The 11,898-nt window shown below is 42.5% G+C and overlaps 1 protein-coding gene across 1 annotated transcript in view; it reads right to left on the reverse strand.

The window, feature by feature from the left end:
- adcy5 (adenylate cyclase 5) overlaps positions 1-11,898 on the reverse strand; it is a 113,335-nt gene that overhangs the window by 37,388 nt on the left and 64,049 nt on the right. Inside the window, exon 3 of the mRNA XM_034694414.1 lies at positions 11,398-11,519. Coding sequence (XP_034550305.1) covers positions 11,398-11,519 — 122 coding nt within the window. The remainder of the gene's footprint in view (positions 1-11,397; positions 11,520-11,898) is intronic.

The raw sequence follows: 11,898 nt of genomic DNA on the forward strand, positions 1-11,898 counted from the left end.
AAAGCAAGACTCTGCATCCAACCACTGACTCATTATTCTTCAGCAGGATTCATATATCCTTATCCAGTGATCTCAGGTCTGTGGACTGCACTTATAGAGCACTCAAAGTTCTTTTACAGTGCACATCAATAAACCAGTTTCAAAAACTTTAGTCCAACGCTGCTGCTCGGGGTGCTCCTCTAAGGCTTTTCACAGTCTTTGAACTCACTTGTTGTTCTATTGATCGAGTCTCAAGGGGCAGCAGCTGGTTCAGGGCGTCACGGGCAGCCTGAAGAAATCAGAATAAAGCTGTATTCATGAATGCACAAAACTGCTGATTCTTATGTGACATTTAAGGAGCAAACCTGCAAGCTCCTGAAGTCTTATTTCAGCAAGAAGTCAGGGTGAGCTGATGAGAGAGCGACAAGGAAATTCACCCTGAGTGAGGGAGAGGGCTTTAAACATGACACTGGTGCAAAGCCAGAAGAGCAACATGCAACAGGATGAGTTAAAACATCCAAAGTTGAAGAAGGAGAATCATTTACAGACAAGAGAAGTTAAGATGTCTGCACGAGGGATGAGTGACACAACTTTTAAAAACAGGATTAGGGGGCGCCGTTTGCCGCCTGTTGCGGCCACAGGTTTGACTCGTGTCCTCCATGTCTTCTGCATGTCTTTCCCCACTCTCTGCTCCCCACATTTCATGTCTCTCTTTTGCTATCCTATCCATCCATCCATCCATCCATCCATCCATCCATTATCTTGACCGCTTATCTCGTTTCAGTGTCACGAGGGGCTGGAGCCAATCCCAGCTGACTTTGTGAAGACAGGGTAAACCCTGGACAGATCACCAACCCATCACAGGGCAAACACTAAAAGACAGACAACACACTCACATCTATGGGCAACTTATAGTGACCAATTAACCTGGTAAGCATGTTTTTGGACTGTGGGAGGAAGCCGGTGCACCCGGAGAGAACCCACGCATGCACGGGGAGAGCACACAGAAAGACACCTGCTTGACTGGGGACTTGAACCAGGAACCTTCTCACTGTGAGGCTACAGCACTACCCACAGCACCACCTATCTAATAAAGGCAAACATGGCCAAAAACATAACTTAAAAAAAAACCCTGATCAAACATGATTAGTCTGGGCGCCAATTTGGCCTGATGGTTGAGTTGTGCGCCCATGAAGCGGTTGACCGGGGTTCGATTCCAGCCTGCAGCCTCTTTCCTGCATGCCATTCCCCCCACTCTCTCCCAGTTTCCTACACTATCCACTGTCCTCTCCTCTCCAAATAAAGGTGTAAAAAAGCCCCCCCAAAAAACATGATTAGTCCGTTATATTCAGACTACAATCAGACCCCTGGATACTTCTGACACCAGACTCATGCCCTGCTCCAAAATAGCTCAGTCTTCATATGAAACCATCTGTGTATAGAGAGTTAGCACTTTATATAACTGGACACTTTATTACAGGCAAAGTTAATTTACCTGACCATGTTGCAAATGTGTATGTCATAAGACTTGTCCAATTTGATGTGGACATATAAATAAATAGCTAATTAAAATCACAGGTCGCAAGAGTCAGTTCATATCCAGATCCATAAAAGCTGGTAACTTCAGTGCATTTTCATTCTTAATACCCTACATTTTAAATCACAGATCACCTGAAGAGGGGGGGGTATACAGTTCCCAAAGCAAACAATTGTTGGACGCAAAAGGCAGAATTTTCACAGGGACTTTCTGAGGCCAGATACTGCAATAGTTGGACGTATGTAGAAGAAACTCTCTAAGCCAGAGACCCGGCAAAGACACAAGAGATTTATAAATAAACTGAGATTTCAGTCCCAACAGGCTCACATGAATCTCTCACAGGGTAGGTGGCTGCCACACAGCCAGGAACACAGTGTGTTTGTACAGTACGTGTGGGCAGGAGGTGCAATTGTTTATACTCCTATGTATGCAAGTTTGAGTCTGTACGCTGTCTATGTGACACTCTGTCTGAGTCTTGCAGCAGGTTCTTTTTTTTTTTCAGGGTTCACAGACTTTTTTTTTTCCCCTGGCTGCCCACATGTCAGGAACACTAACATGTTCTAATTAACACGAGTTTCAAGAGGCCTAAATTTGCTCAATTTGTGTCTCAGGCTGCAAAGGATTAAGAGTCCTCACTCCGGGGGACATGTTTCTGAGAATAATTGATTGCTTTCTGTGAATTGTTGCAAAGGAGGTAACCAGACACTCGAAACAAGGAGTCTGAGCTCTCAGGGAAAGGAGCGTCTCGCCGGGCGGAGAGGAAGAGGAGGAGACGGCCAGAGAGGAAGAGGAGAGGACAGGATGGCATGTTCAAGAGGAAAGGGTTCAGGAAAGGGGAGAAAGGTTCACAAACAGATCGATCGATTTAGATGGTGAACTTTTGCAGAGTGGAAGCTATATCATGTTCTCCATCCTATGCTAGAGCTATTTATAGTAAAATACATAATGCACAGATTTCCTGATGGATTATAAAACGCTCCCCACAGACAGTCAAACACAGAGCAAGGCCACCTCTCAGCCTGATGTGACCTCAGGGGCGACCGTGAGTGACAAGCTTTAAAGACAGGAAGTTTCAGAGTGGGCATGACAAAGCACTCAGAGGTCTCTGAGTCCCATTTAAGTGTTACCTCTTTAATGAGTCACTTATTAGTACACAACATTAAATCCTGGGGATCCTGTTAGAAGGAAATCCTGACCTGAGAGACACCGGACTCTCACAGAACCAGAACATGTCTTGAAAAACCACAGCTGGACTGTGACTTTCATTCATGTTGCTTGAAGTTCTGTCCTCCTTTGAACCCACATGGATTCAAGGCTGTAATTTTGCCAGCCGATAACATGAAGGCATGATATGATCTTAAAATGCAAAGCGCACAGAAAGTCCTGTGAACACATGAACGCTTGGAGATAAATCTGTCATGAGACTGAGGGATAACACAGCCTCAGTGATCGATTCATGGACAAAAGACAGAGGAAAGAGAATAAAGTGAACCGCACAGAATCATGGAACTGCTAAGTTGGTTGGTGGATGTAACCCTCCTGCAGATAGGGGCCTCAGATGATGTTGCACCTCAAGATTTTTAAGATTGTTGCCTTCAAAACGCCCCCGTAAAAACAAGGTTTATGACACAATATTAGTGTCTTTCCAACCCTGATATAGAAGCAGATACAGATCTTTCAGGGTGGAGGAGTCTGTGAATAAGGCCTGGCTGTAAACAGGTGTATCCAAAGGCAGGAGATCTAAGTCAGAATCTAAAATAAGGGCATGAGCACAGTTTTAGTATTAGATATTTTAAAAAATGCTGGCAACCTGAAAAAAACAAACAAGTGATGAAACAAAGAGGGTTCCTTCTCCTGCCAGCAGAGCCACCCCCGCAAATCCTGTTCTGGGTCAACCCTCAGCTGAGCTGGATCTGTGCTGCGGACGGACCCGCTGATCCTCTGTCCTCCTGCACTCACACCGTCAACAAACCAGCAGCCTTTCATCTGCCCCCCCTCCGGCTGTTTAACCCCCATGTCCTGCTGGAGGCTCCCTGACCTCAGAGAGCGGGGAATGCTCTCACACTAACCCCTTCATTCTATGGAACAGCCTGCCGGAGGATCTGAGAGGAGCTGACAGAGATATTGAGACTTTTAAACATAAACTAAAAACGTATTTGTTCAGTCTGGCTTTTATGTAAGGTTTAACAATTTTATTACCTACCTTTTACTGATATATTGATTTAAATGTTGCTTTATTATTTTATTAATTTGAACCGTTATCTTATTCTATTTTTATTTATTTATTCATTCATTATTTATTTTATTTATCTACTCAGTTTTATTGATATTTTTAGCAAAAGTTTTATTTTCAACTCTTATCCTTTCCTTTTTAAATCTATTTAAACTTTTTATATTCTTAATTTTGATGCTTTAACTTTTTTTAATTACACATATTTTATGGGGTTAGGGATTAGGGGGTTAGGGTTAGGGTTAGGGGTTAGGGGTTAGGGGTAGGGTTAGGGGTTAGGGGTTAGGGGTTAGGGTAGGGGTAGGGTTAGGGTTAGGGGTAGGGTTTGTTTAGGGTTAGGGTTAGGAGTTAGGGTAGGGTTAGGGTTAGGGTTAGGGGTTAGGGGTTAGGGGTTAGGGGTTAGGGTTTGGGTTTGTTTAGGGTTAGGGTTTGTTTAGGGTTAGGGTTAGGAGTTAGGGTAGGGTTAGGGTTAGGGGTTAGGGGTTAGGGTTAGGGTTTGTTTAGGGTTAGGGTTACACATATTTTATGGTTGGTGTGCATTAGTCTCTATTTTATTTTATTATATTTGAATTATAATTGTTATCATTACTATTTTTATTACTATTATTATTATTATTATTATTATTATTTTCCCCTAAGATGTCTTGCCATTGTTTTACTTCTGCTTCTTTCTTGTTTTTCAATCGCTGTAAAGCACTTTTGGTTGCATTTGGTTTGTATGAAAGGTGCTATATAAATAAAGCTTGATTGATTGATTGATTGATCCTTTTCATTATTGTTTAGCTCAGACTTCTTCTCTTTCGTCTCCTCCTCTGTGTCTGCACCACTCTCTCTCTCTCTCTCTCTCCCCCTCTCTCTCTCTCTCTCTCTCTCCCTCTCTCTCTCTCTCTCTCTCTCTCTCTCCCTCTCTCTCTCTCTCTCTCTCTCCCCTCTCTCTCCCTCTCTCTCCCTCTCTCTCTCTCTCTCCCCCTATCTCTCTCCCCCTCTCTCTCTCCCCCTCACTCCCTCCCCCTCTCTCTCTCTCTCTCTCTCTCTCTCTCTCTCTCTCTCTCTCTCTCTCTCTCTCTCTCTCTCTCTCTCTCTCTCTCTCCCTCTCTCTCTCTCTCTCTCTCTCTCTCTCTCTCTCTCTCTCTCTCTCTTTCTCTCTCTCTCTCGCTCTTTTTCCTCTTCCTGTCGATTCTTTGCTGAACCTGTTGAACTGATTTTATAACCTTGTTTGAAAAAGCCAGCAGAGTGCATTTGTTCAACTTGTGCAAAGTAAAATTCTTTGTATCTTCACCTCCTCAGTCATGAAAATCAAACAACCTTTGTATTTGCGTTTGGTTGGCGGCCTTGGAGATGACATGCAGGTTGAGAACTTAGAGGCTGCCTGTTGTGTTTCATTATGAAACAGATGAAAGGTGATTTTGATGCTTCTTCTGTGGCCTATAAAAGCAAATGAGACCATCCGGCAGAAGAATGAATTACCTATTTATGTTTTTCATTTTTGTGCCACCGCTGTGTCAGAGTTATCAAATACGATAACATGTGTGTACCTGATGTGCCATTGTTTATGATTTGCATGCAGAGGATTCACAGGGGGTCATTTTTTTGTCTGGGATGACGACTGGACTTGTGCATGTACAGGACAGAACCAGCAAAGACTTAAGACAAACCGCTTTGTCCACAGGGGGCGTCTAAATCCAGACAAACTTGTACTCCAGCTACTGTATATAAATATGGACGACAAGCTTCCTATTGTAAAAAAAAAAAGAAGACAAATATGAGGTTGGAACGTTACGCTGGTGATGAAGCAATCGATCAATCAACCAATCAACCTTTATTTATATAGCGCCAAATCACAACAAATGTTATCTCAAGACTCTTTCCAAACAGAGCAGGTCTAGACCGTACTCTATGTTCTATTATTAACAAAGACCCAACATCAAGACAGGATAAGATCCAGTCCCATCTTACAGACAGGACTCAGTCTGATCTCATCTTAATCCACCATGAGCAGAGCACTTTGCAGCATTCAGCAAGTTACAGTGGCAAGGACAAACTTCCTTTAACAGGCAGAAACCTCCAGCAGGACCAGACTCATGTTAGACACACATCTGCTGGGACCGATCATGATGTCACATCCCCTCTTTTTATCATTAAATAACCAACTGAAGATTAACTTCTACTAAAAATTAACACTTGGACTTCAATCAGCTTGATTAGAACTTCCTATCATGACAGAAACCATGTTTGAAAAAATGTATTTTGAATTGTTTTTTATTGTTCTGGTTTGACTCACATCCCATCGGTTATAATCGAGGAGGCGGGTTTATGACCTTTACTGCAGCCGGTCAGCAGGGGGAGCTCTCAGTGTTTTGGCTTCAATATCAGAGAACAGTTGTGACCTCCTTCTTATTAAACAGTCTATAACTGACTTATACAGATATTGTTTTCATAAACTTAATACTTAATTTAATTGGCAATAAAACAGACGTACCTTAAAATGAGTAAAGGAGTTGATAACCGGTATAAATAAGTACCCTAACATCTTTTAAACTCCTTATCCCTCAGTTTATTCCAAATATAAGGTGACTTGTTCTGGTAAAAACATTTATTTTAATTGCATTATTTTGGCTTTCATCCAGATAGTACTTCTGCGGTCTCTCATCAGTTCTGATTAAACTTTGAATACATCCACATCTGGATCCAGATCCTTCAAGCTGAGCTTGACCTTGTCTGCCAAAATAACACGACAACAAACATGCTGGATATAACTTTAATTAAACATAAAATGCCACGCTCCAGATTTTTGTAAACCCAATTAGACAAATTCAATTATATTTCTGTGTCAAAGCATTGAACAAATCATCTGTACTGTTAGATGTTTTTCAGTTCAAGTCTGTCTCCTCCTGCGTCAGCACATTATCCCTTGTGTAACACATTAGCACATAATTAACAACATCACACATGTGGAAAAATCACATGAACGTTTGCTGAGCATCGTCAACTCTTGTCCTTTCTTCGGAGAGAACATGTAGAACAAAGATAAGGGCAGTTCTCTTTAATTTATGCAATGTTCTTTCCATGTCTGTTTCTTCAGGGTGCTGCTGGCCTACATAACAGACACAGCAGCTACAGTCACGATGTCCTGAATGTTTTCCAATCGCTCCCAGGGTGACCGGCAGCATCAAAACATCCGCCCAAAAAGACCCTCTTTCGTAACACCTGAGTCAGCAGAAGCATTGGGCCTAATTGCTGAAGCCACGGGACATCATATTACTCAAAAGGGCCAAACAGACTTTCAGGAAAAAGTACAGGAGATTAGATTTATTACTGGACCACTGCCGTGAAGGAAGTCACACAAATTAAAGTTGTAGACTTCAAACACTCAAAAGCAAGAACTTTTTGCTCCTTCCATTTGCTCTGGATTAATCCTGAAGATCCAGAGAACAAGACAAGATTGTTGGAAGATGTTTCCTATCTGCATTTCTTGCATAACTTATTTACAGGCTGGTCTTTTAAAGAGAGCTTAGAATGATTTAGAAAGACATGAAACTGCAGATGTTTGCAGACTGTAGCTTTCAGTGGTTCTGCAGCCACTCAAGTGGACGCTTGAGGAACTGCAGTTTTTAGCACTTGTGCATTGGCTTCATATTTAAAAACTGGAGTTTGCTGCTTGCCTACAACACCTCAGGGAGGATTAACAGTTAGCCCTGTATCCCAGAGCCACCCCCTCTCCATGCTAGCTCCAACTACCAGTGGAACCCCCTTATATTACAACACAACCCATACAGCATTGCCACGTTCAACACAACTCGGGTCCAATCAAAGCTCAGAGTAGAGGAGGAACTGTCCTCACTTCCAGGCTGCATTAAATACTTGATTCTGATTGGTCAGAACCCCTTAACTGTAATTATTTTCCAATTTGAGTCTGGCTCATTTTACCTCTACCTGTTGACACTGTGGCAAAAACTCTGGTCTTCAAAGTTGATGTAACAACAGTTAGCGGGCATAGATGTGAGAGTAGCCTGAGGATTTACATAGACCTTTCTGGAGTCCCTGAGCTCCCTTGTCTTGTAGGTTTCTCTGAGCTGTCGTAGACATCCTCCTGCTGTGGACGTTCCAGACTCCAGCTGATACGGACGTGCTGGACTCCAGCGGCAACACTCGTCTCATCACTATCACTAAGGTGGGGTCAGACTGAGTCTTATCCTGTCTTGGTGTTGGGTCTCTGTTCATAATTTGACATAGAGTGGTCTAGACCTCCTATGTTTGCAACAGCGTCTTGAGATAACGTTTGTTGTGATTTGGCGCTATACAAATAAAGATTGATTGGTTGATTGGACCCCAACTATCTCTGATAAGACTCCTCTGCTTCACATCTGGGTACTGCTCACCTTTTCAGGTATCTAATTTGCATAACCGCCCGTTCATGATACATTTTTCCTTGCATACCTGTTAGTGTTTGCTTTGAACTGTCCTGCTGCTGACTGTGCCGACTTGAACAAATGTTAGATATTTTCTTAGTTAGTGGAAGGGGCAGGACGACAGCCACCACCACCTACTGCAAAGTCTCTGGCTCCAAAATCATCAAGTCATCAGTGCCCTTTGCAGCGGGTATTTTGGCTTCACTTTTGTACAACTGGAACAGGTTGTCGTCTATCATTTTATACAGTTAATGGTTGGAATGCTGAGAAATGTGTGGGGTGGACACAAATGCAAGGCTCTGTAATGCAGCAACAGGCTCCAAACCTCTCTCTCTCCGTCTCTCCACCTCTGCTCGTCCCCCTGTTATCCCTCTGACTCTGAAGCTGCAGCAGTGGGAGCTGTCACTTCTCTTCCTGTTGTTACTCGGCCTCTCAGCAGAGCCCCAATTACCACAAGCCACTGCCCGCTCCCTGACAAGCCCGGTCACACCTGGTTAGCTACCCATTAACCACACACTCATGACCACAGACAGGGTTCGGCCAAGCTTAGCGGATGCTGCTAATGTGCCTCCTACTCCCCAGTGAGTCACACACACAAAAAAAGCAGGACACTCTACAGTAACAAGCCAATAATAATTCACCCTCGTTTTCAGAGTTTTTGTCCCTGAAAGTGAAGGTTTGTGTTTGTGTTTCTCTTCTCATTAAGAAACATCAACAGCTGCAGTAATGAATACATCCATTTGAACCAACATGACCTTCTTGGTTTGTATTCCATAACCACCTACCACACCACAGCATGGTTATACTGGCTAAACCTCCATGTCTGCTCACTCATGTGGTTTCATAAACTTCCGTCACATGCTCCGGAAATGTCCTTATTTTTCCACCATCGTCTGCTTTCAAAAATACACATCTGCACGTCTTTCCTGAACTCTTACACTCAAAGAACAAAAGGAGGATCATCACTGATCACAATCACATTAATAAGGATAAAAAGACCTCTGTGTACGGGAGCTCTGAGTACGTGATCTGATGCTCTAACCCCTGGGGATTCAAAGGGACACATGAAAGCGATAGAAGGCTTCAATAGCAGCTGTTACGCTTCAAGATTTGGGCTCTCACCTGACTGTGACAGCTACAGGCGGTGCAACGGTCTCTGACACGAGAACACACACTCAAACACACACACACACAGGTTTTAAAAAATCTAGGTCTCTGAGTTTTCTCAATGCAGTGTTGAAATACTCCACAAGGGGGTGCTAAACCTAACTTCAGGCGACTCTGTTTTATAGTATAAGATTATCTCTTATATGAGCAAATCATATTATTAGATCAAAGCTGAAGAATAATGCAAGATGGTAATTCAACACTGCATCACTTAAACTGCAAGAACTCTGAGCAAAATACAAGAGGCAACCGTTATCTTAAAGAACACATCAGAGATAATCTGTGCAACAGATAAGAAGAGGTCAGAGTGATCAATAAGGAGTCAACAGATGATCAGAGAGAAGGCTATTCACATGTGACATTATCTCCTTCCCCAAATGGTTATTGCACCTATATCTATCTTGTAAATCGATCCATATTGGTCTTGTTAAAGCCATGTGAACTTCTATTTGTGCAAAGGGCGGCATAGTGGAGCAGTGGTTAATGCTGTTGTCTAACACCAAGAACATTCCTGGTTCGAATCCCTTTCTGTGTGGAGTTTGCTTGTGTTGGTTCTCTCCAGGAACTCCACCTATGTGTATGCTTGATGGTTTAATTGGTGACTCTAAATTGCCCGTAGGTGTGTGTGAATGGTGTGTCTATCTCTTGAGGTTGGCCCTGTGATTGGCTTTCCAGGGTAAACCCCATCTCTCGCCCAATGACAGCAGAGATCCAGCTTCTACAATGCCCAGTATATGAGCTTATTCTAACCAATTCTAACTCATTTTTCATCTCCAATATTTTCATTGCACGTCAACTGATATGACACTCTGTATCGTTACTGAAACTATATGCAGACATAAGTGGTAAAAACCACATGCAGCCTTTTTACATGGAAACACCTGCACTTCTCCCTCCCTTGCTGTCTTTGCAGGTGTGCTGGATCATTAAGGATTAATCTGGATCATTGTTAATTCAAAGGATAAAAGCTGCACTGACCTCAACATAATTCTTGCATTGCAAAAAAATAGGTAATTTCAGATGAATTACTGTATGCATTATTTGACTCTGGCTGTGTTGCACACTTTTAATACGTCTCTGGATCTTGCAGTGTTGTGATTCAAACTTATTGAGTTTCACAGCTTTGATCATCTTAAAATAAAGCCAGATCAGACAGAAAATCAGATGTTGCATATGAATTAAAGATAACATGATCATGGTGCTTCTTAACTTTTCAGAACAACACTGGTTTAAAAGCATGCCACTGAGACTTGAATATAGTACTTCATTATCGAAGAACTCCCATGAGCTCTCTCAGGTGTTCCCTGATGTAGACTCTACCTGTGAAAACTGTAACCTCTCACTTCATTCTTGCATTGAGCTCCCTAACTAAAGCTCAATTTTCCAAACATTATTCAATATTTTAACATGTCAGTCCAACCTGATGCAGTGATGGCTGTTTTAGGTGTTAATGTCAGGAACCAAATCCCCAAAAAGGACTGGATCCCATAGAAAATACTCTATCTATTGTGATCCAGCACCAAAAGAGAGGTTTTGGATTCATTATTTCATGCAACTGCTTTTTGGTAACATGTCTGAGTCTCTCTCTTTTTATATGTCTGTTTGGATGTCCTGTCAATAAAAGGAAAACATTGCAAAAAATTAAAAGAAATTCAGAATTCAGACATTTTTTTAAATCACATTAAGTAGCACAATAAAATCTTGTAATTCTACAAACCAATAGGAGCTGGGCATTTATCTCCAGAAAGTCACCATTGATTGCTAAAAATCACCTCAGACCGCCCTGAACAAACAACATTGAATTCTATATTTTTGTGTTGTAGTTGTGTCTAATGAGAGGTAACGTGCAGTGGTGTGTACCAGGATGCATGTGTGTATACAGCTCCAGCTCATGATCTGATTTATGGAGCTGAGAAAGTGTTATTTATGGCAGCTTCAATCTGTTTCTCCTGGTCGTCCCACCTGCTGCTTGTTGTGGTGTGAGCAGAGGAGGGGAGGAGAGGAGGAGAGGGAGGAGGGGAGGAGGAGAGGAGAGGAGGAGGGGAGGAGGGGTGAACGGTGGGGGTGGGTGTTACCTGACGTTGTCGTGCTTCTGGATGTAGATCTTGTGGAACATCATGTCTTCTTGCTTTGCATTTATGTCAGCTTTCATCTCCATGGCGACATGGCGGGGAAGCACTGAGAGCAGGAGGCGCTCCTGCAGGAGAGAGAGCATGATGGGAGAGAAAATTTAATGGGTGATTATGAGTGCATTAAGAGGAGGAGTCTGCAGCTGTCTGAGGGGAGGGAGTGTAAATAAACAGCTGAAACAAGATATGAAGAAAAGCCTGCATTCTGATTAAAGCGTCATGTTTCTGGACATTTCTTTATACAAGTCTCAGAATCAATAATCACAAAATAACAACTTTAGGATAACAGTTTTTATTTTGCACTTTAAAAGTTAAAGTCAACAAAGTAAGACTCTCCACCAGTGTTGTAGAAATCAAGTCCAGGACTCAGACTCAGATTCCTTGGACTTGTACTCCAACTCAAGCATTGATTGAATTAGCACTCCAGAGATGGAGAGGAGGACTCAG

Source organism: Notolabrus celidotus, chromosome 10, assembly GCF_009762535.1.
Source record: "Notolabrus celidotus isolate fNotCel1 chromosome 10, fNotCel1.pri, whole genome shotgun sequence".
In the NCBI taxonomy this organism is placed as follows: Eukaryota; Metazoa; Chordata; class Actinopteri; order Labriformes; family Labridae; genus Notolabrus; species Notolabrus celidotus.